At 44.2% G+C, this 25,273-nt stretch overlaps 3 protein-coding genes across 4 annotated transcripts; 2 read left to right on the forward strand and 1 right to left on the reverse strand.

The window, feature by feature from the left end:
- Positions 1 to 5,226: 5,226 nt before the first annotated feature.
- TMEM167B (transmembrane protein 167B) lies at positions 5,227 to 7,902 on the reverse strand. The gene is made up of 3 exons (XM_082227112.1): positions 7,761 to 7,902; positions 7,383 to 7,514; positions 5,227 to 6,626 (listed from the first exon to the last, which is right to left on the reverse strand). The coding sequence occupies exons 1-3, from the start codon at positions 7,768 to 7,770 to the stop codon at positions 6,544 to 6,546; spliced, it is 225 nt and encodes a 74-aa protein (XP_082083238.1). The 5' UTR covers positions 7,771 to 7,902; the 3' UTR covers positions 5,227 to 6,543.
- LOC309534760 (protein FAM107B-like) lies at positions 7,769 to 19,676 on the forward strand (the record flags this gene model as incomplete). 2 transcript variants are annotated; one of them, XM_082227108.1, is made up of 6 exons in its annotated part: positions 8,913 to 9,218; positions 9,250 to 10,631; positions 14,623 to 14,659; positions 16,318 to 16,465; positions 17,551 to 17,695; positions 18,903 to 19,675. In XM_082227108.1, the coding sequence occupies 5 exons, from the start codon at positions 10,608 to 10,610 to the stop codon at positions 19,017 to 19,019; spliced, it is 471 nt and encodes a 156-aa protein (XP_082083234.1). In that variant the 3' UTR covers positions 19,020 to 19,675. The 2 variants fall into 2 exon arrangements, with proteins under 2 accessions (XP_082083233.1, XP_082083234.1); XM_082227107.1 differs by lacking the exons at positions 8,913 to 9,218; positions 9,250 to 10,631 and adding an exon at positions 7,769 to 7,915 and having other exon boundaries at positions 18,903 to 19,676.
- A 2,281-nt stretch (positions 19,677 to 21,957) lies between these two features.
- On the forward strand, positions 21,958 to 24,088 carry GPR25 (G protein-coupled receptor 25). The gene has a single exon (XM_082227091.1). The coding sequence runs from the start codon at positions 22,386 to 22,388 to the stop codon at positions 23,505 to 23,507; it is 1,122 nt and encodes a 373-aa protein (XP_082083217.1). The 5' UTR covers positions 21,958 to 22,385; the 3' UTR covers positions 23,508 to 24,088.
- The last annotated feature ends 1,185 nt before the right edge of the window (positions 24,089 to 25,273 follow it).

The raw sequence follows: 25,273 nt of genomic DNA on the forward strand, positions 1-25,273 counted from the left end.
GCCCTTCGCCAGCTGCTGTTACCACCGAGAGCAAAATAACTGACCTTTGTGGGAATAAAGTTATGGTAGACAAGCTAGCCACCTACATTTTTGCTGGAGACTCGGGGGCAAACTTTAGAAATCTTTTTCTTCTTCGTCCATTGCCATGCTACCGAGAGGAAAGCCATGGTCCGGGTTATCCTTGCATCCAAAACTAGCTTGTGATTCGTCTCCCATACAACGCTTGGCTTTGGGCCATGGTTTGTCTGGAGCAAGAAAGCCCTGTTTTATTTCCAAGCACACACACACTCTCTTGTTCACTTAGCCATTGTTTGCCTTAGCTGCAAGAACTGGGCTTGCTTTCACTATTACAAGAGATACAAACATAATCAGAACAAAAGTCCCATTATGTTATATAAAATTGGTTTCCTAGTAAATTCTAATAATAAATGTACTTGGGCTTGTGGCTGAAGTCTCTGTAATAACAGTAAAATATATAAGAAGCTACAGCTGTTTTCATAGCCATTCCTGCAGAATATCACTTTCCAATTATCCACAATGGGAAATGGAAAAAGACCCACTGCATAAAGAGCTGAGGGGCTGTAAGTGAACACTTAAATGGCATGTAGTGCAATATTTCATTTGCTATAACTAGAGTTACAATTCTAACTATACTCACTCTACTAAATTTAGCAGCCCTGGTTTAGTAGTATGAGATATTCCAAAACTCCGAAAAGATATTCCATATCCTCCTCCTGAAATCTGCCTCTAGGAATGCTAAAACCCTCCAGAACAAATTTTGAGGGCACACAAAGGGCTGTCAGAAGGGAAAAGAAAGGTAGAGTCCATTCTGATCATGCATAGACATCTTTAGATACAACTCATAGAATTTTGCAATGCAGTACTAGCTTTTCAATGGAAGGGCAGATGGAATAACATCAAAATAAAGAACATAAACAGATGGCCTCCAATGGTGAACTGAGGATGGTTTATTTACCCAATATATTTCTAGCTTGTTGACTTTTGTTGACTTTCTCAGAGGCAGTTTTTACGCTTGTAAAAGAAACAAACCAGAAGATCAAAAATATGTGCTACCACCATCACGAATGCACACTTGAGGTCTCTTCTCAATATTCCTACATTATTTTAATAATAAAAAAAGTTTGGTGGTTGTTGTTGTTTAGTCGTGTCCGACTCTTCGTGACCCCATGGACAAGAGCACGCCAGGCACTCCTGTCTTTTAAGGTAGTACACATTTATTGCCTAACACCCTTTACATACTCAGCTTCTCCTGCTAACGATTAGTTCCAGGTTATGTCCTGCCTTTTCAATATGTGCTTGTGTGTGAAGTTGACATTTCACTCCATACAAGAAATCAGGAGTATAAAGTCAAGCAATAAAAGCTTTTGAAGAGTAATAGAATGGCTCACACAATGATATTGGTCCACTCTCCCAACCTGAACTACATTGCAGGGTTCTTGTGAAGAACATGCTTGCCATACTGAGCTCATAGAGGAAGGCTAGAATAAAGATTTGATAAAAGAGATAAATAGTGGTTCATACTGATTTTACAAATAATCACACTATACAACATGATACCTTAAGCCATAATACAACTGTTAGTCTTTAAGGTGTTAAAGACTATTTAACTAGATGGAATTCAATATGTTGAGCTATAAAATCCAAGTTGTTTTTTTAAAAAAGGACAGACATATTTAGGGATGCTCTCACTGCTATATCAATTCATGCTCCCTTGACGTGAACATGTCTTGAATTTCTTGAAGATTTTTTTCATGAGTAAAGATTCCAATAAGCTTTCCTGATATATTGGTTGAAAACTGAACAGAAAATACAGATGCAGCTGAACAGACTAGAGCACTGTGAAGAAAACAGAAAAACACCATCTATTCCATTTTTTATATAATTTTGTATTTACAGTGGTGCCTCGCAAGACGAAATTAATTCGTTCCGCAATTCTCTTCGTCTTGCGGTTTTTTCGTCTTGCGATGCACGGTTTCCCATAGGAATGCATTGAAAATCAATTAATGCGTTCCTAGGGAAACCACCTTCAGACCAGGTCCGGGGACAGTCTGTCCCCGGACCTCTTCTGAAGGCTTGGGGGGGGGGGACAAGGGCTTTTCTTCCCACCCCCAGCATTTTAAAAAACCCTGGGACAGCGGAGGACTTCTCCGCTGTGCGGGGCTATCTTAAAATGCTGGCGGGCGGCATTTTAAAATCGCTCTGGACAGCGGAGGACTTCTCCGCTGTCCGGGGCGATTTAAAAGCCCCTGGGAAGGCAGGCGGGGGGGACAAAGACTTTCGCCCCCTGCCCGCCTTCAGAAGGTGTCCCCGCCCCCCCTCCCCACTTCGGAACAGCTTTCCGAAGTGGGGCGGCGAGGCCAGGTGTTCCCGACCCCCCTCCCCACTTCGGAAGAGCTTTCCGAAGTGGGGCGGCGGGGCCAGGTGTTCCCGACCCCCCTCCCCACTTCGGAAGAGCTTTCCGAAGTGGGGCGGCGGGGCCAGGTGTCCCCGCCCCCCCTCCCCACTTCGGAAGAGCTTTCCGAAGTGGGGCGGCGGGGCCAGGTGTTCCCGACCCCCCTCCCCACTTCGGGAGAGCTTTCCGAAGTGGGGCGGCGGGGCCAGGTGTCCCCGCCCCCCCTCCCCACTTCGGAAGAGCTTTCCGAAGTGGGGCGGCGGGGCCAGGTGTTCCCGACCCCCCCCGCCCCACTTCGGAACAGCGTTTTAAAATGCTGGGGGTCTGCAGCGCTTCGCTCCCGACCCCCAGCATTTTAAAATCTTCCCAGGACACGGGGAGATTTTAAAATGCTGGGGGTCGGCAGCGAACGCTTCGCTCCCGCCCGCCAGCATTTTAAGATCGCCCGGGGCAGGCGGGGGGGGGGAGGCAGGCGGGGGGGAGCAAAGACATTTGCCCCCCGCCGGCCTTCAGAAGAGGTCCTCTTCTGAAGGCCGGCTGTGGGCGAAAGTCTTTGCTCCTGACCGCCAGCATTTCCCTATGGGCTTTCGTCTTGCGATGCAAGCCCATAGGGAAATTCGTCTTGCGAAGCGCCTCCAAAACAGAAAACCCTTTCGTCTTGCGGGTTTTCCGTCTTGCGAGGCATTCGTCTTGCGGGGTACCACTGTACTTTTTCACTAAACACATGCCTACAGTATAATTGTGCACATAACCTTTTCATACAGTGGCAAAGGCTGCCAATTTCCTCTTACCAAGAGATTTGGGGAAGCTTTAACCCTCCAGATGTTGCTGAACTACAACTCTAATTATCCCTGGTCATTGCCCATGTTTGCTGGGTTTGATGGGAGTTACAGTTCAGCCTGGTGTGCCAGCACCTAGGGGTGGAGGGGGTCTTCACCCCCTCAATATTTGCTGACAGGGCCCCCTTGATGTTGGGAAGTTGGAGGAAGCAGACTGCAATACTGTCCAGTTTCTAGCTCCTCCAGAGTACAAGAGAGGAAGCCATGCTGCTCTGGGCTCCCCACTCAGCCTCCTCCCAACAATGTGACGTCACAGATATACATTGTGCATGTGACATCACACACACATGACACATCAGACACAAGATGGCACCTCCAAGTTCAGCAACATCTGGAGGGCCAAATGATTCCAACACCTGCCTTACAGATTCTGCACCTCTTTAAGCAGGCTTACTGGATAGGTAGCTCTTCAATTTATATTTCCCTTTCTTGCGTTTTTATGCAAGGAAAATCAGAATCAAACCAGTATGCTAGGAAAACTATTTTTCCTGTAACTGTAACTGCTTGGAAACTCACACAATATTGACAACTCAGCAGCACTTTCTGTTAGCAGATCAAAATGATTTTGTACATAGCATGGCTTTGTTCATAAAGTATCACACTTTCTTACTAGGGATAAATTTTGAAAGAGTACCAAAACGTTACATTTTCTTAAGAGCACCAAACAGATCTATTTCAGTTATGCTTTCTTCCTTATAAAAACACTTGCAAAACCACAACCCATGGCATCATGACTCCTTTGGCATGGTTTCTCTCAAGTTGGACACACAAAATATATTGGGAAACGTAAATTCTAATGTAATATTAAACTACTTTTTTTTACATGTCATAAGTTATTATATAGCACCATTAGTATAAAAATACTGTTTTCTAAAAGCTGAATGCTGTGTTCAATTCCTACACTTCATGTCCTCTCAGAAGGAAAGAATAGAAGTAAAGGAAGACAGGATATTTCAGATTTGTCCCTGGCACATTTATGGAACACTCCCACCAACAGCAGTCTTTGCTTCTTAGTTAGATTTTTGGTTGGTGTTGTGATTTACACATCCCCAGAACATGTACGTATTAACTAAACTTGTTATTATGGGTTCTCAATCTCTTGTAAAGTTACTTACATTCCTTGGAAAAAACAGAACTAGAAAGCAAATGATCATCTTTACAAGGACTTAAGGCCCAAATCTTTCCTCCAGTCACTAGATAAATATAGGTATTTGGCTTACATAGCAGAAATTAGAATATTGATTAGCAGGCAAAGAAAAAACTTGCCTTATTTGCAGCACTGCATCCTAAACTGCAGCAGAAATGTTTGGATAATAGTACTGTTTTATCAATTGGTAGATACAATTGATACATGGGTGGCACTGTGGTTTAAACCACTGAGCCTCTTGGGCTTGCCAATCAGAAGGTCAGTGGTTCGAATCCCCGCAACGGGGTGAGCTCCCGTTGCTCGGTCCCAGCTCTTACCAACCTAGCAGTTTGAAAGCACGCCATAAGTGCAAGTAGATAAATAGGTACTGCTCTGGCGGGAAGGTAAACGGTGTTTCCATGCGCTGCTCTGGTTTCAATGTTCCGTTGTGCAGAAGCAGCTTAGTCATGCTGGCCACATGACCTGGAAAAACTGTCTGCGGACAAACGCCAGCTCCTTCAGCCTGTAAAGCGAGATGAGCGCCGCAACTGGACTTAACTGTCAGGGGTCCTTTACCTTTTTAGATACAATTTTATTTGTTCTGTATTGCATTGAGTCTGTCCTTTTATACTTATTTTGAAGTTGAAAACATCTTAATTTTAGTATCAGAAAACCACTCTCAAATCAAATACCACTCTAAACAGGAATTGAACATTATGTGAGCACCAAACTTGGTTTTTGCTTTCTCAGTTCCCTGGAACATGCAGCTGGTAGAATTCATTCATATTCCTTCAGTTCCCACCCATGAAAATAAGAAATAAAATGTCAAGAGGCTATTAGATACAAAGTATGGGGAAGAAAAATAAGGCAGGTTTATTCACACACATACTTCTGAAATACCCAAAGGCCCAGTTAGGGCTCCAGTGTACTTCTTGCCAATTTATAAAAATGCGGTAAGAGACAGTTCCTGTCTGTGATGACATACAAACTTGCCTTTTCAGTTTTATGCAAACTATGGATTTTTTAAAAATGCCCCAGTCCTGAAGTTACCTGTGAATTTCTGTCCATCAAGTGTTTTCAACATTGAAAACTTAAAATAAAACATGCACTTTTACTGCTTCTACTGTAGCTGCTTCTATTCTAGATGATGACTTCCTATAATGTAAGGACAAGGTTAAAAGGGAGTACAATTCAAATAAGGACAGTGAAGAAGAAAAAGAACATAAAAGGGAATCATTAAAAAAAGAAAGCAAACATAAATCTTTCACCTTTAAAGTCTATACACTTTCCAAAATATACAAGTTACAATCTTTAAATGTAATTTAAACATTTTAACATCTATTAACTTATGTAACAGCATATGTCCCCATTGCTTTCTCCTACACAGCAACATCCAAAAACTGGGTATGTTTGAATTGTTGTCAATTGTTAATTGTGTGCTACAGAACTTGCAGCATTTCAGCCATTCTTGGCTGTTTGCAAGAGGTGGTAAGGCTGTTAATTATGCCAAGGTGGTGCAAATATATCACCAAACAGCATTTTATTTCCTTTGTGATTCAGATTGTTTTTTTCCTTCAAGGGTAAAAAGTGCATAAACACTTCTTTGAACTGTGCAAAGATTTTACTCTATTACTAGCTAGTTTACCATATCCAGTTACTAATTTTTATGACAGCTTTATCCTCCAATCTTAAAAGTGCATTAATAAAAGAAAAAAGCCAATGAAAGCAAAATCCACACCTGTACTTTGCTGTTCATTATTACATTTTTGGGATTTAGAGCAATTCCCTTTAAAACACCAGGAATGCAAATCCTTCCCCCCTCTATACTGTGCCAGACTCTGGAAACATAATTATTCACTTCCATTTGCCACAAACATTTGATGGTTTTCCTTGTGCAAATTGTAGTATTGATTTTAAGAATCTGCACATAAAACAATCTTTGTTGATCATTTTCAAGCTTACTAGAAGCACAGACGATGGTTGCTGTTATAAAAGCCACTCCCTTGGTCTCAAAAAAGGCTTGGTCATAGAAGAATTCCCCCTTGACATCTGTGCAGGGTTCTGTGTCAGTTCCTCTAAGAGATATTTTGTCCTCTGAAGCAAAAGAGATATGCCTTCTTTAGCATCTTCATTCAAACAACACTGTCCATCTGAAGTGCTGAGATTCATTTTATAAAGAGGACATAAAAAGCCATTACAATGCAGGATATTGCCACTGCTGCATGGAGTCTAGTACCAATCACTGCCGCTGGAAAACAAGAGAGAGATTTACAAGTTGTAACAGTATAGAGCACACATTACTTCTTAGAATTTTTGTGAGAATTCAGCATAAGCACTAGATCGTCTTTATTACCACATAAACTAAAGCAAGGGCATCAAACTCAACTATGCTGGAAATCCAAATTCCCCACCAAGTAATTGCCTAGTGACCATATTAGAAATGGTTAATAGGGGTGGGGAGAGATGCAAATTCTGTCTGAATTGAACAGTAAGAAGTTCTACCTCACTGAGTACTTGTTGCTTACCACTTACTAAGTTCTGTTCTACTGAAGTTAGTATTTTCTTTACAGCAGCTTTAACAATTTTTTTTGCTCTTAAGCAATTAAAAGAATGAAGCTGAGAACCAAGATTTATTATGCACTTGTCCTGTTGTAACCTAGAGATCCTAGGAACAAGTGGTTCCCCACGCTCCTCAAAAAAACAGCTATCAAAACTCACCATAGAACCAACAACAAAACCCCACTCTCTGAAGCGACCGATCGCATAAACAAGCCTGTTGTGATGCTTCCTAAGCTTCCTAAGCTTAACTCCATTCTACCAACTGTCAGGAACACTTCCTTGAAGGTTTGTTTGTTTAACATTTTATGGCATGAACATTTTATGGCATAAAATAGGCAAAGAACTTCTTCCTCTCCTGGCAGTTTGTGAAGGCTGCCCAGACTTGTTCCCACCCATTTCGCCTTCCCTCCCGGTTGATCCCTGGGGTTGAGAGCGAGAGGCTTACCTTTGTAGAATACCCCCCAGACGCCCCTCTTCTCCGAGAGCAGCCAGACTTTCAGCCGAGGCACCTTCCGGAAGTAGGCGCAGGTGCACACGAAGAGCAACCCGAACACCAGCAGCCCGTCCAGCGAATACACTACAAGGGAAGAGAGAGACAGAGACAGAGGCCGTCTTGAGTCAGGGCCTCCCGGCTCTTAAGGGTGGCGGACAGCGGGGGGGGGGCGTCTAGCGAAGAAGTCCCCAGGCCAGCCTCTGGCCCTTGCCCCGAGGGCGCTGCCCCGCTCTGGAAGGTGGGGGTGGCAGTTAGAGAGGAGGAACAAGGCGCAGGGTCACTTTGCGGGGCAGCCCCCGCTGAGGCAAACCCCCACCCCACCCGTCTCACCGTTAGCCATGACGGAAACCCGCAAGGCCCAGACCAGGTCTCGTCACCGCATCGCCCAGAATGAACGAACGGCCAGCGCGGCACCGGAACTTCCAGTGCCGCCAATAGAGCTCCGGCGATGGAGCGCTCTCTATGGTTCGCCTCTTCCTAGAAAGGTGGGTGCGCGTGTCGCGGCATCAAGGCAGCACTAGCAGAAGGACGGCTGGTCGATTTGTTTCGAGAGCGCCCTGGCTTGTCAACGGCGGGTCTCGCGACCGGATTTCCTGCTATCTTTTGTTTTCGTGCTGTCTTTTGTTTGAAAAAAAAGTGCAGAAATCCGGGACTGTGTTGTTGAAGTGCTGTTTGGCAGCCACACACACAAAAAAGGGGACGGGAGTATTTTAAACTCGATCTTCTTGTGGGATGCGAACATGTGAATGGGGCGGGCTCACCTTTCTTCTAGCTATTTTTTCTTAATCGCCATGCAGATGATTCTGCAGTAGCAGAAAAATAAACTGCTCAATATTGTTATAATTTTCTCATAGCTAATGCGGGGAGCGACGCTTACAACAACCCTGCCATGTAGTCCAGTGTTACTTACCTCCATATTATAGACAGGGACTTATACTGTACTTCCAAGACCTGTCACTTAATCGAGCACTACTGATGAAATAATCTAACAGACTGCAATGCTGCTCAATATTCACATATAATTAAAGCAAAAACAAAAAATATATAAACCACTTACAATACAATACAAATCTTTATTATGATCATAAGGGACCTCTGACTGTTAGGTCCAGTCACAGACGACTCTGGGGTTGCAGCACTCATCTCGCTTTATTGGCCGAGGGAGCCGGTGTACAGCTTCTGGGTCATGTGGCCAGCATGACTAAGCTGCTTCTGGCAAACCAGAGCAGCACACGGAAACGCCGTTTACCTTCCCGCTGGAGCGGTGCCTATTTATCTACTTGCACTTTGACGTGCTTTCGAACTGCTAGGTGGGCAGGAGCAAGGACCGAGCAACAGGAGCTCACCCTGTCGCGGGGATTCAAACCACCGACCTGATCAGCAAGCCCTAGGCTCTGTGGTTTAGGCCACAGTGCCACCCGCATCATAGACGTCATAGACCAGCATAAAAGGGTGGGATACTTAAAAAATATAAAACTACTTAATTAAAAAAATTAATCAGTGTGTAAGAATAATAAAAAGTAATTACTAATAAAAAACAAAATCAGGACACACACACACAGTAATGTCTGGGTAGGCTTGCTGGAATACATACATTTTCAGCAGGTGTCTAAAGCAATAAAGTGTGTCAGCTTAAATATCAATAGGGAGTTCCAAAGATTCAGAGCAATCTCAACCATCCAGTCAGCCCCATTCCCCAAATCCACTGCTTACTTGTATGAAGATACAGTGCATTCTTACCATTCTAAAAGAGGTCAATAGGGATCCACATCATTCCAAGATTGACTGGTTTTTTAAATGATGTTTTTAACTAGGCAAGGCTGCTTTCTTATCTTCATGGGGTAGCATAAAGGGCTCAGAGCATGTGAAACCTTTTCCTCATAGAAGTTCTATGGATAGGGCAAATACTAGTGGGAGAAAGAAGAGAAGGGATAATGGACACAATAGAAATTATGCTTTCACTAGAGGGATGGGTACCGGTAATTGTGCATCTCCAATTTAAGCCATCTGGCCAAAACAGAAGGCTCATCTGGTAGGGAAATGATAAGCAGACACCTCCCCCCGCCCCCGCCCCCGCCCCCGCCATACAACACTAAAAATAGTGCTGTAGCAGTAGCATTCTAATCTCTAGTCACACTGCTATGCTACCACATGCACAAAACTACTAATGGACTGTCCAGTCTTATCAATAAGAACTCAGAAGGAAGTCCCCTTGTGAATAAGGTTAGAGCCTTACTTTGACTTTTGAGTGGGTGTGTATAGGAATGTGTTATAAAATAAAATATGTGGGTTATACAAGCTGCCTCCCCATCCTCTCTTTATTGAGAATTTTATTTGTTGAAAAGAAACTGGAGGCAGTTCCAGAATTCCAAAGATCCTGGATTCATTTAGGAATGGCAGTTTTTCATACACTGGTACAGAATCACAAAATGCAGTGTAACAGAATGTAATCTTCATAAATGGCATGAACAAAAAAGTCCTGCACTGGGGTCACGTCCGTAGTGAGTTAATTGGTAGCCGCAGGTGGGGGCAGCAGGTGGGCATTGGCAGCAGCACTGGCGAAGCTTCTAGAGATGCTATGGGCATGTCTGCCATGTTCCCACCAATTTGGTATTTTCTACCCGTGTGTGCGCCCCTTTCTCAGCTGAGCTATAGCAGTAATAGCAAATCATCAGACCCAGTAATGTAATAGGTGTTTAGGATTGCTCTGTTGTTAGCCCAAACAACTTTGTCTGATTTGTAATAATCTAAAGGGCGCATAATTCAATAATCCATTTTCTGCTGAACCTTGTTGATACCCTAGGAAATGTTTCAGCGTTCCAGACTTGGAAAATGACATCCTCTGCTTAATCAGCCAAAGGTTCTTAAAGGAATGTGTCACATGACACCTGTCCCCCCCCCTTTTTTTTTACATCGAACAACACACCCAGGGATTAGTCTAAGGGCTTTAATAGGTTTTGTGAAGAGCCTGCTAAAAGAAGCAGGGCCCATCCACAATCACATTACCGTCTCTACTGCCAAGAAAATCAACAGGAGGACTTAGTTCACAGGTGTTTTTCTAGAAGAAAGTGAAGCCAAGTGCTAAACTGTTCTGGCACAGAAGTACTTCAGAGACAACGTTCCACAGCTTTAAAGGAAAGGAGAGTGAGGAGGGAAAAGCTTCCTCCAGTCAGTGCCATGGGGGCCTCTCAGTCAAAACGGGTGAGTAGCTTTCTTGTTGATGGTCTGATAAAGGGGATGAAGCCTGTGTCTGTCATATCCCTGACATCATGACGAGATCTTTTTGATCAGTCGGCCACATTCTGTTGCGTATAGTCTTTGAACTAAGTCTATATGACAGCAGAAGCATGGCAATACGGCAATCTATAAAGCAATCTCTCAAGAGGCAGAGGTGTTTCTGATGGCTGACAACTGTGGAATATTCATCTGCTGGGGGCTCTTGGAAGCTTAACCCTGAGCATTTCTTAGAAATACTATATGACCTTTTTATTTGGGCTTAATCGTTTCATCTTGACTGCTTCTAAACTGATGAGTGGGTGGGCTTTGTGTAGTATGAATGATTAAGTAAGTATAATGGTTTAAATCTGAAATGAACAATATACTGTATATTATACCTCAGGGCTGGCCCAAGTCATTTTGCTTCCTGAAGTGAAGGACAAGATGCCATCCCTTCTATTCCAGGAACAGCAGCCACCCAGCCTGGCCACTGAATCTTTCTTGACCACTGGGTGTCCTACAGTGTGAGAGCAAATACTTTTTTTTTTTTTTAATGTGAGCACCAACAAGGCTGCTTCTGCCTTAGAAGCCATTTCTCTTTATATTTCCTCTCCTCCTCTGTCACCTGTTTCTCCCTCTCGTGAGTGCCTCACCCCATAGTCGCCTTTGACTGGACTTAACCGTCCAGGGGTCCTTTACCTTTACCCTCCTCTAGCACTGAACCACACATTTCTCTTACATTTAATGAAAAGCCAAGATAGGGAATAAACGTATTGTTTGATTGTTATGCTACTCACAGAAAGACTAAACCCTCCATTACATCTGGACTATGTAGAGGATGTGGCATCTCACACACTAGAAAACGGTGCTGTCATATTTCTCAGAAGTGCAAAAGATGGGAACTGTTGTTCACCCACAGTGCAGATGGACATCGTGTCATACACATGCTTTGTGTTAATCCTCTGGTAACCTCTCTTCAACACAGGGCTGTTATGGTGCAAAAAGTAATTGTGTCAGACCTGTCCTGTTCCATACAGGTGAAGGAAACAGTTCTTGCCCCCGCAAAACAACCTCCTGCAGGGATAAACTCCTAGATTATACTTAATCCTGCTTCTATGTCTAGTCATCATTTTCACTCTTACGTTGATCCACTGAACCTATCCCCTTTCCTCTCCACAGCCACCTAACCAAAATCCTAATTGAAAAGGATGAGGTAGATCTGCCAAAAAGGCTACTTTTAGAGATGGTTTGTTCACACTTCAGCTGAAGCAAGATGAAACTTTGTATTTCTTAGGGCTTGCTCAAACTGTCGCTTAACGTGGGTAGTAAGTTTCCTGTACCTCCGTGAATTCTCCACCATCCATAGGACTATCTCCGTATCACTTCCTTCCCACAGGTTCCCCTCCCTCAACCTGGATTTGCTCATAGGAATGCTCTGAAAAGGAGAGGGTATGAAAAAATCCAGATCAAGGGAGGGAAAAGTGTGGGAAGGATAACATCATATGGACAATGGAGAATTAATGAGGGCACATTATCCACATAAAGCAACAGTATGGATGAGCTTTTAATCTGCGCAGAGCAAAGCAACACTGATCAACATTTCAATAAAAGGGGAGAGATTGGGTCTAAAGGCAGAAGGAATACTGATGAAGCTGCATTTATGTTCCTGAACTTCATAGGCATGGAGATGATGGTTTTGAGGACAACTTTAAAGCAGCTGAGCTAGTTTTCCAGGGAAAGAGCCACATCAGGTGAAGGGGAGCAGCACATGCTATTCTTTAAGCATAACTGCTAAAACTTGGCATCTAAGAAATCCTTAACAGGAATGTTTGTCTTTTCCCTGAATGATGCATTCAATCTGCTGCTGCTGCAGTACATTCCTCTAGCAAATGTGTTGTTTGTCTTTGGAGATTTAAACCTGTAAGGATCAGGCAGGGCCAACCCTATGATTAGGTGGAGGGAAGCAGCTGTCTCAGGTAGTGAATGCAACTGCCCCACCCCCAATTGCTCCTGAACCCCCCCCCCCCCAGCCATTTCTCCCATCCTCCTGAACTGACACTCTGGCAGTGGCCAGCAGTCTCACCTAGTTATCTCCCAGTGCAGAGCCTTGACCTAGCAAACAGGAAGAGAGGCAGCCAGCCCAGGCTACACACCCCAGTAGGCACTATGTATGTGAATGCATTTCTTGGCACACATGACTGATGCTGAGGCATCCTTTGTCTGAGCAGGCAGCAAATGGGTACCAGGCAGGGCAGTGACTGAACAGGCAGCAGCAAGGTTTTGGAGGACAGAGCATGCTCTGAGCTAGCCTGTTGCCCTCAGTTTCAATGGTGGACACTGCCTCACCACAAGTGTTGAAGTAAGATTTGACTGCCTGTCTGGTCAGCTTCTCTATGGTGGAATATGTGGTGGGGAGATTGTTTGTGTTATCATATCCTTTGCCTCAGGCAGCAAAATGTATTGGACGGGCCCTGGATATGTGTTAGGGATGTTCTGCTTTGCCCGCAGCTCCATATGATTAGGATGTAGAAGAAATAGAGGTTGGTTTTGTCTGACCTGCTGAAAGGCTATGTGCAGGTACATTAACAGAAGTACTCATTTGCTCCTCTGTAAGACCATGCAAGGGACGCGGGTGGCGCTGTGGGTAAAAGCCTCAGTGCCTAGGGCTTGCCGATCGAAAGGTCGGCGGTTCGAATCCCCGCGGCGGGGTGCGCTCCCGCTGCTCGGTCCCAGCGCCTGCCAACCTAGCAGTTCGAAAGCACCCCCGGGTGCAAGTAGATAAATAGGTACCGCTTACCAGCGGGAAGGTAAACGGCGTTCCGTGTGCTGCGCTGGCTCGCCAGATGCAGCTTGTCACGCTGGCCACGTGACCCGGAAGTGTCTCCGGACAGCGCTGGCCCCCGGCCTATAGATGTGAGATGGGCGCACAAACCCCAGAGTCTGTCAAGACTGGCCCGTTCGGGCAGGGGTACCTTTACCTTTACCTTTAAGACCATGCAGGGGAAAAGTAATGAGGATGCCTGGGCAGAAGCTCAGAACGCTCTTGTATAATGCCCCCCCCATGTGTTGTTAGTATCTTCTCAGTGTCCATTAAATGCCTGGGAACAGGCAGGGTAGGCCTGCTGGCATCTATGCCATTATAATAGTCTTGCATTGTTTACTTTGGATGAGGCGGCCACAAACCTGAGCCTGACAGATGACAGGCTAATCAGCAGTGGCTTAAAAGGGAAATCTCATCGGAGATGGAAAACCTAATCTTTCAAAGCTGCACAGAGAGACCGAGGGATCCAGAATAGCTTCATCAGGTTGAGATGATCCTGTGTGAATGATCAGAGCAAAATAGAAGAGTTGGGCAAATTAATGTCATACAGAAAGTAACATGGGGTTAGGAAAATGCACAGGCATCAGACATAAGGCAGCCTATTAGCACTGTGGATGACAGAAAAGCTTGATTTGCAAAGGAAGGAAGGTCTGTGAGCGGCAGCTGGGTATTCCAGAGCCAGAAGTGAACTGTAGTATCTGGACTCCTTTCCAACAGAAGGCAGGCAGGTGATTATGAGGGTTATTCTAATGATTTTGGGTTCAGCTAGAGGGTATGTTATAGTGACTGGCCCAAATATGGTCTGCATTTTATTCTGTCTGGCTCCTTTCACCTGCTAATTTCACAGCACTTTAGTAACATTGGCAAAGAGCTTTATTTTTCACAGAGACTTTGGTATAAAACCTTCATGCATTGGCCAGTGAAAGAGCTGGAGATCGAGCACCAGGCACTGGAGTGTTTCAGCTGTTTGCCTCCACTTGTGTATTTGTAAACAAACTGCAATATTATAAAATGTCATAAGCCTCCCATGATCTCCTTTCAAAGGAAACCAAACTAGGGTGAGCACTATACCCCTGGGACGCAAGTGTGGTGAAAGCAGAAGTGCAAGCATTTGTTGATCCATTGCTTTTTGAAATGCTGCCTTTTCTGTTCCAGGGTGAATACAGAACTCAGAAGAGCAGTCTGAACCCAGGTAAGAGTATTTCACAGCAGGCTGGGGGTACCTTCTTCAATCCAAGGGCTACATTCTCTTATGTGGGGAGTGCATGCCAGTGGTGGGTGTGGCCAAGGATAAAAGTGGGCAGTGAAGTGCATGTGGCGTTTACCTTTATGCATGGGTGGGGGCCAGCTGTCTGTCCTACAGTCATAAGCAAAAAGCAGAGGGAGTAGTTATAAATATGGGGAGAAACTATGCAAGCATTATGACCTGGGGGGTGGGAAAATGGGGGTTGTGTTCCTCTTACTCACTGAATGTATTAATTGGCCATAGCAGCAAAAGTATGATGCATAGAAGGATGGCGTCTATTCAGCCTGTGACTATTGGAACTTGCCCCAAGTACTCTTTTGGAGTCTAAAGGGTTTTTGCATATGATCAAAATAAGTGTGCCCCTTTATTTAGCTTCTTGTTAGCTCTGTGCTAGTGGGGGGGGGGCTGCCTTGTTAGAGGTAGGGAATGCTGGGTGATTCTCTTCCAGGTCCTTGCCAGTACTGCGTGTGTTCATTCCGTTCTGTTCAGCTTTTCCATCACCTTGTGAAACCTTTTTAAAACCCACATAAAATTTCCTCTTTTAAATGTCATTCACATGGTCATTTTTAAATGGAGTTATAAACAATTTATCAAGGTTGTCATGGTTAAATAAATAGTGGTGAAAAAAGAGGTAGCAACCATAGATTTCAGGTACTGAAATGTTCAGTGGTGGAATTTGTGGTTTCGCCACATGGGGGTGCATTTGTATAATAATAATCTGTGTGGAAGACTTAACATAACAGAAGTCTTGATGGACCATCTGTGACTGACCTGATGTGTCATTTGCATTACAATGCCAACCCTGTCTTAAAGGATCTCAGAAATGGAAGAGCATTCAAGCCCGCACTTCAACTGCATGTGAATTGCCTTGTTCTCAACCAAGTCATTCAGTAAGCCCCAAGTATTGAGGAAGATCTACACCATGGGTAGGCAAACTAAGGCCCGCAGGCCCAATTGCCTTCTCAATCCGGCCTGCAGACGGTCCAGGAATCAGCATGTTTTTACATGAGTAGAATGTGTCCTTTTATTTAAAATGCATCTCTGGGTTATTTGTGGGGCATAGGAATTTATTCCTTTTTTCTCTTCAAAATAATAGCCTGGCTCACCACATGGTCTGAGGGACGGTGGACCAGTCCACGGCTGGAAAAGGTTGCTGACCCCTGATCTACACTATGATATGCCTATCCAAGCCATTTCATTAACATTTAGAGATCTTTCCACAGCTCACTACTGGAATAGTTAGGGGACAACATGCCTCAAGAAAACAGCAATGGGAAGACCAACCTAGCCCCCCCCCCACGGACCAGAGAGGGAGCAGCTTCAGGGTGTTAGGACCCTAGGGGTCAGACTCCCCCAACTTCAGTGGGTGAGGCCAGGGATTCAGAGGGGAAGAGAGAATGACTCTCTGTGGGGAGAGTGCGCTGTTGACATTAGGTCCTACTTTACACCACTCTGGAACCCTTAAAGAAGAGCAGGTTAAAAATACTTTCAACAAATTGATGCTGAACAGCTTTGTAGCCAATTTACAGTATGAAAGCAGAGAGGAAAATTTGTAATGAATTTTCTGAAGGCTTCAAAGCTGTTGTCATGCCATTATGTTTCAGAAGGGGACAGCAGAAGCTTTGAGCATGGCACCTACCAGGCATCTGAAAGCCACAGGAGCCTCATTGAGCCTAAGAAACTGCCAAACCCAGTGAGGGAGTCCAAGCACCATCGGGAGTTGCACCGGGAACTGATTTTCACTCAAAGGAGGTGAGAGTGTCTTTAATCCAGGAATTGCAGTAGTTTAGGCACTAAAGCTTTGAACAGAGAACATACCATGCATTGGCCCCTGAGGTGTACCACAAAATGGTGCCTCCCTGGCCAGGGAAGAAAAATTGAGTGAAGATCTGCATTGGGAACAAGGCGGGGAATCAAATCAATCTTACATGACCGTTGGCGTGAGAATCCAAGGCTGCCAGAGGGCAGGAGCTGCTCTGAATCATACCAGGGTGGTGTAGAACCTAGGAGATACCAGAGGGTTGCCATATGTCCTCTTTTTCCAGGATGTGTCCTCTTTTTCATGGGTAGAGTTGTCATAGTTATAAGTAAAGGTAAAGGTACCTCTGACCGTTAGGTCCAGTTGTGGACGACTCTGAGGTTGCACGCTCATCTTGCTCTATAGGCTGAGGGAGCTGGCGATTGTCCGCAGACAGCATCCAGGTCATGTGGCCAGCATGACTAAGCCACTTCTGGCGAACCAGAGCAGTGCACGGAAACGCCATTTACCTTCCCGCCAGAGCAGTACCTATTTATCTACTTGTACTTTGATGTGCTTTCGAACTTCTAGGTTGGCAGGAGCTGGGACCGAACAACGGGAGCTCACCCCGTCGTGGGGATTCGAACTGCCGACCTTCCGATTGGCAAGCCCTAGGCTCTGTGGTTTAGTAGCACAATCTCTGTTGGGTGTGGATCCATGAGATATCTCTCAAAAGCACTTAAATCTAGCATCTAGTATGGCGACTCGGGGTATCCACTAAGCCAAATAAGAAAGGGATTTTTGCCCAATACACAGGAGAGAAACCACACTGGGACTCCCAATCGACTTGACTGGGCACTGGAGGAAGAGGGCTCGGAATATAACAGTCCAATTCTTACAGAGCCCATATTTAGTTCTTCATAGGTCTGATAAGTTAAGCATGTGCCCAAATATAATATTTTGTCAGGAGAACCCTGGGTTATCATGGAATCTGGTGAAAGTCAATGGGATGAAGGAGGGGGTGTAGAATAACAGGCCTTGTGGAAGAGAAGAAAGGCTCATCAACTTCTGCTTTTGTGCTGTGTTGTCCTTTCTGTAGGGGGATCCTTCCAGAACACAAGCCCGAGCTTCAGAGAGTTCTAGAAGCCAGAAGAATCAAGCAGCTGAAGCAGCAGGAAGAAACCCAAAAGCCCTTGACAGATCTGGAAGAAGAGCTAAGAAAACGGCAGCAGAAGCTTGACCAGGTCTTTACCATCCGTTCCCCAGTTAGTTTTTCTGGATGTATCACAACATCAAGTTTGTCTTATAACCTCCTTCATCCTACTGTGATCAGTCCATATTATTAATCCCTCACACACACCCAGTTCATTAAGGCTTATTTGTCTTCCTAGCAAAAACAGCATCTAATCACAAAGAATCCATTTTACCCTCACAGAGATACAATTCCCAGCACTCTTAAACTACAGTTCCCAGGATTATTAGGGGATGTAGTATCTACATTGTATAGAACCCTTCTCCCTTGTGGCAGCCTTCCCCTCAGGTGTGACCAGCATCTCCTCTCTCAGTTCCTTCTCCATCGTTCATCTTCAGAAGTAAAGATAGCCAGTTCTCCTTCCAGGCCCAAACACACACACAGTTTTGATATTACACAGACCCTGTCCTCCAAGCACCTCTTCCCTTCTGGTAAGCAGATATTGCTGTGTTTTTACTGTTTCAAAAACATACCAAATCAGTTTTAATCAGAAGTGACAATGGGACACAAAGGTGGAGAGCAAGTATAGAACCCACTAAGGAAGAAAGGAAGTGTAAAACGTTTGAATATGCTGAACTGGCTGGTCTGACGAAAAGGATAAGAAAAAATGAAGATAAGGAATACAAGGAGGAATGGACAATGTTTACTGAATATGTTAAGAACCAATATAAGCAAAAACATAGCTTAGCAGGTCTCAAGTAAATCCAGCAGAGTTGAAATAGAGTATTTAATAGATAACAAATTGGATGATTAAAAAGATGTGGATTAAGCGGAGTAGTAGAAAAGCAAAGGAACCAGGAAAAGGGTGGAAGGGAAGTCATATGGTGTGTGTGTGTGTGTGTGTGTGTACACACACACACATGTTGTAAGTGGGACAGGGGGAGGGGAGGGAGTTAAATATGCTGTTTTTGAAAATGCAAAAAATAAAATAAAAAAGAAGTGACAATGGGACAAAAGCTGTGTGTGTGTGTGTGTGTGTGTAAACCATGGGGAGCAATGCCTCCCTCAAGCATTTTCAGTCCTATCAAAACTGCTGCTAAATCCAGTGTCAATGAAGCTCAGGTGTGAGTATACGACTTTCATTTAATCAAACAATAGGGGCGTTGGTTTTGCAATAGGCTGCAGCCTCATGTTTGTGCAGAATTGTCTCTCTGGCTAGAACCAATGAAAAGATGTTGAACATTTTCCCTCCTTTACAGTATGAAAGGGAGCTGGTCTTGAAGGGCGAGCAAGATGGCCGGCCTGAGTTCATCCTTGTCAAAGAGAGCCTGAGGAAGATAAAGCTGTCTACAGAAACGGACATCAGGCAGACATGAGAGCCAGGTGACCGCAAGTGCAGTTTCTATCCGAATGGCTCCTTGATGGAAGATCACATGGAGGAATCCTAAGATGCACCGCAGCCTCCCCTTGCTGGCCTGCAGAGCCCCTGCTCAGGTTAACCTCAGGCACTGGGCAGCAGGAGAAAGTTGGAAGCAAGGACTAGCCTCGTGGTGGCTTTGGGTGGAGGCTGGTTGCCATTCAGCCATGACAGTTAAGGAAACATGGAGACGAAAGGGCAGATTGGAATCTGCAGTGGAGGCGGTGACTTGGCATGGCTGCCTTTTTAGTTTTTTTTGGGGGGAGGGTTGTTTGTTGTTTGTTTTGCTACTCAGTAATGCATCATTACAAAGAAAATACTCTTCTTCTTTTCTTTTTTGCATTCCAAGCCTTACTAGGCTCCCATCTGATCAAGGCCTCTCTTTTCTCTTTGTAAAAATGTTGATAATGCTCTTACCTGATAGCTCCAGTGTCAAATTTTCTATGCTTAGATTGAGATATAACCCACCATTAAAGCTAACTTTGGCATGGAGAAGCGTGAATGGTCTAGTGGGGAGATGTATGTTTGCAACTGTATTAGGCTCATGGATCTATAATATACACCAGATAGTGTTTTCTGCTGTCCTCAATTTCCTACCTGTAGAATTAAGGGAACGATTTCAAGTGTCTCACAGGTCACCATCCAGGAGAAAAGCATTAAGGATGGTGAGATACTCAAGTAGAGGCACAAATAACAGGCGGATGAACTTGGGATGGTTTGAGATGGTGGGAAAGGGTTGGGAAGCTTCCTTAGCCTGGCAAAGAGTTAAAAATGCAAGCTTAGCCTGGCAAAGATTCAAAAACGCAGGTGTGGAGGCAGGACTGGTTGTTTATCTTATCTGGAAGTACTGGTAAGAACCACAACGAAATTGCTAGCAGGAGGTGAGTTACAGTTCATGATGCTATTTGACCTGTTCATCTGGAGACGCTGCCATCAGTTGGTTTCAGCAAACGTTACACTTATTGCTCTCCTTATTATTCATCATTTATATAGATCTCTCTTCGAGACAGGCTGCCCATGCGCCCTTTCACACTCCTCTCTTTGAAGGCATCCTCTGTTGGGTGGGCTGGCCAGTCCAAGCCCAGTTTGAAGACAAAGCAGGGAAAGAAGGGAGGAGGGCGTTGAAGTTGCCCGTCAACAGCCCCCAGGCAGCAGACTGAACAGGCACACACAGGCCACAGCCTTCCTCATTATGGTGGGGTGCATTGTATTTCTATTTAAATAATAGGAATTATTTATATATTTACATAGGAAACTGCCTTATGCTGAGTCAGGCCATGAGTCCCTCTACCCAGTATTGTCTACATTTACTGCCATCAACTCTCCAAGATTCCCGACAGAGAATCTTTAGCAGGCCTACCTGGAGAGATGTCAAGGATTGGACCTTGGACCTTCTGCATGCAAAGCAGATGCTCTACCACTGAGCTAAGGTCCTTCCCAAAAGGGAATGCAAATTAACACATGACAAATTTCATCCACTTTGGCAATGTGTAAATGACCACCATACTTCTAGATGAGCTCAAAAAAAAACAAAACATCTGTCCAAGGATCCAATATCTGGGTTGGGGCAAAGGGTATGCTCATGTATAGGAGGCACAGTGAACACCTATATTACACTTAAATCATGTGCAGTGAGGTCACACACACACACATGGGTGGGGAGAAGAGAGATTTCCCAGCTTTAGTTGTGGAAATAACCAAAGGAAGTGCCTGTCCTGAAGCAGAGCAGATGTATTAGCCAACCTTAGCCCCACAGAACCATAATGAGTGGTGGGCTTCAGTGGTTATCTGAATGGGCAGGAATGTGGGCCAAAGAGCCGATGTTGCCTTGCCCAGTGCTTCTTTCCTCATCTTAAGTATATTCTGCAGCTGGTATTGTTTGGTGATTTTATTATTTTTTTAAAAAACCATGTAACGGTCTGGATATGTAGTATACATACATGAAGTATATGTAAATCCTCTTTTCTCAGTGCAGACTCAGCCTTAGGTTATTCCTTTTCTAGGGCATTAAAATACACTAACAAGCAGATTCGTTGGGATTCACTTTTAATAGGGTATCTGCAGTTTATGCCGTGGCAGCTGAAACTGGAGTGCCCCTTCTTTGAAGCTGATAGCTTTCGTTTTGTTGACGCTAAATTCAAACACCACAGAAAACCAATCTGGTGAACTTAAATGCTTTTGAGTTGTTGGCTCTCCAGTACCTTAAAAGGAAAACAAACCAGCCTCTCAGAAATGTTTGCATTCGTTAAAGATGCTCTTTCAACCCTCCCATAGTACTATGGGAAGAAACCTGATGTTCCCAATGGGTAGTCAGCCTCAGACCTGTGTCCCACAACCAGTGGTGCCATCAAGGCAGGATTTGGGGACAGACGTCCAGGGCCTTATTTCAGCATAATGAGCAGGAAGAAGGAGAGGAAACATGAAGGATTTGTGGGAAGACATAAGGTTTAAGAATGGCATTTTCTTCTGGTGATTTCAGGCAACACTTGTTTTCTTCTTCTTCTTCATTACATTTCTATACCGCCCGTCCTCTGAAGATCACAGGGCGCTTGACAATATAAAAACACAAAGCACATACCCTAGTAACAAAGAAAAGCAATAAATTCACCCTTACACACTTTAAAAAGCCATAAGTTGTTTAATTAGCCAAAAGCTTGGGTTTTTGCCTGGCACCTACTTTAACACTAGTAATTTAATAGATTTGAGAACTCAGGTGGAAGCCCTATTGCAAAGAAAGCAGTAGTGTCAAAGAGCAGAGCTTGACATTATACTCTGTGTGAAGACAAACAATTTTGTATATGATGATCATTTCATTTAAGAATCACTTGAGACATCCTGAAAACAATGCTATTTAATAAAAACATATATAAAACTATATATTCAAATCCATTATAGATACTAACATCTCCATCTAAAAGGCCTGTTTTATGCATGTTTATGGCCAGTGATTCATCACAGTTCAAAAAATAAAATCAAAATTCAGCAACGAGAAAAGCAGTTGTCATTGAGTTTGCACATCGTGGCACACTCCACACCACTGAGTCCGTATGTGCCCCTGACCACACCCAGGAATGCCAATACCCACTTTCTGCAATCTTGGGTTTCCAAAATTAGGTTGATCTGATACCTCCTAGCTTGGCCCCACCCTTTAACTCTTCTTGAAAACAAAAGGAAGTCACCGCAGATCGTTAAAAGCAACAAGAAAACAACTTCTCCATTTTTTTAAAAAAAATTAAAGACACCCAGCCTGTTACAGATCATAGTGCTTTGGCCAGCCTATGCGATAGCAGCAAAATAATACTCTTTGGTTGGTCCTTGACAAGAGATGGAACCTGCTCAGATGGTGACTGGATCATCGATGACTGAAACCTGGAGCGGAGATTTTGAGTCATCCGCTATAGACAATTATGGTGACCTGGTGGATTATGGCATTTGCCCCCTGCAAGAACTGCCATTTGCCTATATCTTTATCCCCACCGTCTACTACATTACTTTCCTCATTGGTTTCTTCGGGAACCTCTTTGTGATCCTGTTGATGGCACGAAAGGAAGGCCGGAAGAGGCTCGTGGACACCTTTGTCCTCAACCTGGCCGTGGCTGACCTGGTCTTCGTATGCACCCTGCCTTTCTGGGCTGTATCAAAAGCCCTGGGTTACTGGTGCTTTGGCGAGGGGCTATGCAAGTTGAGTAGCTACACCATCACTGTGAACCGTTGCTCTAGCATCTTGTTCCTGATGGGCATGAGTGTGGAACGCTTCCTCGTGATGACCAAGCAGTGGGATTCCAGGACCATCAGCACCAAGAAGAGCATAGCTGTGAGCTGTGGTTGCATCTGGGTGTTCTCCCTTCTGCTGGGGATGCCATCTCTATTCTACAGAAAATTGAACCCGGTGGATGACAAGTATTTGTGCCATGACGAGCCCTCCCCCACCTTCAGCTTGATTATGCTCATCTTGACCTTCCTCCTGCCTTTGGGAGTAATCTTGTTCTGCTACTGCTCTATCTTCTCCAAGCTTCAAAGCCATGTCCACCTAGGCAAGAGGAGAAACAATGCCCTCAAGATCATCTTGGCCATCGTTGGATCATTCATCTTTTCTTGGCTGCCCTTCAACGTGTTAAAGGTATTCTTCGTCTTCACCATGGCCCAGGACATCCATCCCCACTGCTCAGCAATGATGGCTCTCACGTGGGGGCTGACCATCAGTGCTTGCCTGGCATTCGCAAACAGCTGTGTTAACCCTATCATCTATGTCTTTATGGATCAGCAATTCCGACAGCAGGCCCTGAAGCATTTCCCTGCTTTCTGCAGCAAAAGGGGAAATGTGCAAAGTTCAGCCCTGTCCTTTTCATCCACAGACACGAGCCTCCTATTTGCCAGCAGGAAGAAGCCCACACCAGCAACATCAGCTCGGGCAGGAGACCCAGAGAGCAAAGGGGTAGGTTTGTAACCCTCCAAGAGTAGTATAATGTTGGCTGGACTGCTGCAAAAAGCCAGCAAGGTTTCTGGGCTATGCTAGTTGGGGAAAAGAGCGCAGGGAGATGAGTTAGAAACCTGTACTAAGTATGCCAAAGGAATGGGTATAAAGATTCTGACCATTTGATGTAAATCACAGTAATATCAAGGAGGTAGAATTCAGTTATCCAAACATGTATATCAAATGCATAAAATCAACTCCCACTTATGTAAATTGAATACCAATTGCTACTGCACAATAAGCAGGCAGATTTAACCTATGTAAGACTTCATAAAATGATTTCAGCTGTCTAAAATGGTGGTATTATAGATTTAAATAGTTGCAATTACAGTAATATACGCTGGTGAAAAGTGAATGCTTTTAGCTGTACGTACAGTTGCTTGCCATCTGCTTATCTCCCCATATCTAGATTTCATGTAGCTTTTACTAGTTTGATGAACAGCTGTTGATCCTTGATTGAAAATATGCTTAAATGAATAGAGAAGGAAGATGAAAAAAGTTGTCATGTAATTCTATATCAAATATTCTTTGAAGCAATAATGTGAAAAACCACCTGCCAAAAAAGCAATAAACATTGTATGTTTAACTAAACAATAACTATGCATTTTATTTTATTTTGTTTTAAATGTCCTGTTGCCATGATGAAGCTGTTCTAATTTAGTTTTTCAAACAGTTTTGTTTCCCTGAAGTCTGGGTTTCTTACAGTAAGCTTTCTTAATTTTGATTAAGAAATATATAACTCTGCAAATTTGTGAGACCTTGTTCCTTAACCAAAAGCAGGAAAAGTCTTCACACAACAATAAATTCAAGACTACCTTTCACATAATTCAAGTCTATGGCTGAGAGCAGCTAAGTCATGAAATGTTGAAGGTGTCAACTAAAAGGAAAATGGGGTGGGGTAGGGTAGGGTAGGGTGGGGAGACTGGCCAGCTTGAAGCCATAACGCAAGGGTGAGTGTTTTTGAGGTTGAGGACAATATTACCGCAGTGGACAGCTGCTGGGGGTCACATTTCAGAGAGGGCAAGGCTAGTCCCACATGCAATTACAACTTCTTCACACATAATATGCATACACCTATTTCCTATTGAAACAGAGGCGCATACTTAATTCTTAAGCTATATACCTTTAATGTACCTTTAATGTATATTCAAAGCTCCCCCCACCCCAAGAATCCTGTAGGAACTGTAGTTAAAGGGTGCTGGGAATTGTAGCTCTGTGTGGGGTAAACTACAGTTCTCAGGATTCTTTGAGGGGATGTGCTTGAAATGTATTTAATATTCTTGTTGTTATTCATCACCATATACACAAGCATCTCAATGTGATGTACAATTAAAACAGCAAAAAGTGTTTTAAAAGCACCACAGATATATTTAAGAAACAATACAGTACAAAATAGGCACTCATGCCAGAGACCCATTCATCTAGCTGGGAAAGCCTATCAGACAAAAAGGTCTTCACTGCAGAGAATAGGTGCCTGATATATCTCATACTATTCTGAAGAACAGAGGCAGCTGCACCAAATTTGCTGCTTCCAGTTACTGTGGAACAGACTTCTGACATCTTTTGAACCTGCAGAAGCTCTGCCACAGACCTCACTGACTTACGGGGTATATAAGGGATACCATAATAAGATGGTCTCTCAGCTTGCCTGGTCCTGAGCTGTACAGGCCTTATATGAGATAACTCATTTCATGTTATGGTGTAACTCCACTCACGTTACGCTATCCCTTTTCCTAACA

Source organism: Podarcis vaucheri, assembly GCF_965113315.1.
Source record: "Podarcis vaucheri genome assembly, chromosome: 6".
NCBI lineage: Eukaryota > Metazoa > Chordata > Lepidosauria > Squamata > Lacertidae > Podarcis > Podarcis vaucheri.

Bases quoted from the DNA above. Each gene is read 5' to 3' on its own strand.
- TMEM167B (XM_082227112.1), bottom strand. The intron at 6,627-7,382 runs GTAAGCCTCTCG...CTTGTTTTCCAG, and splicing joins CTGGGGGGTATTCTACAAAG to CGGCAGTGATTGGTACTAGA.
- GPR25 (XM_082227091.1), top strand. From the start codon at position 22,386: ATGGAACCTGCTCAGATGGTGACTGGATCATCGATGACTGAAACCTGG.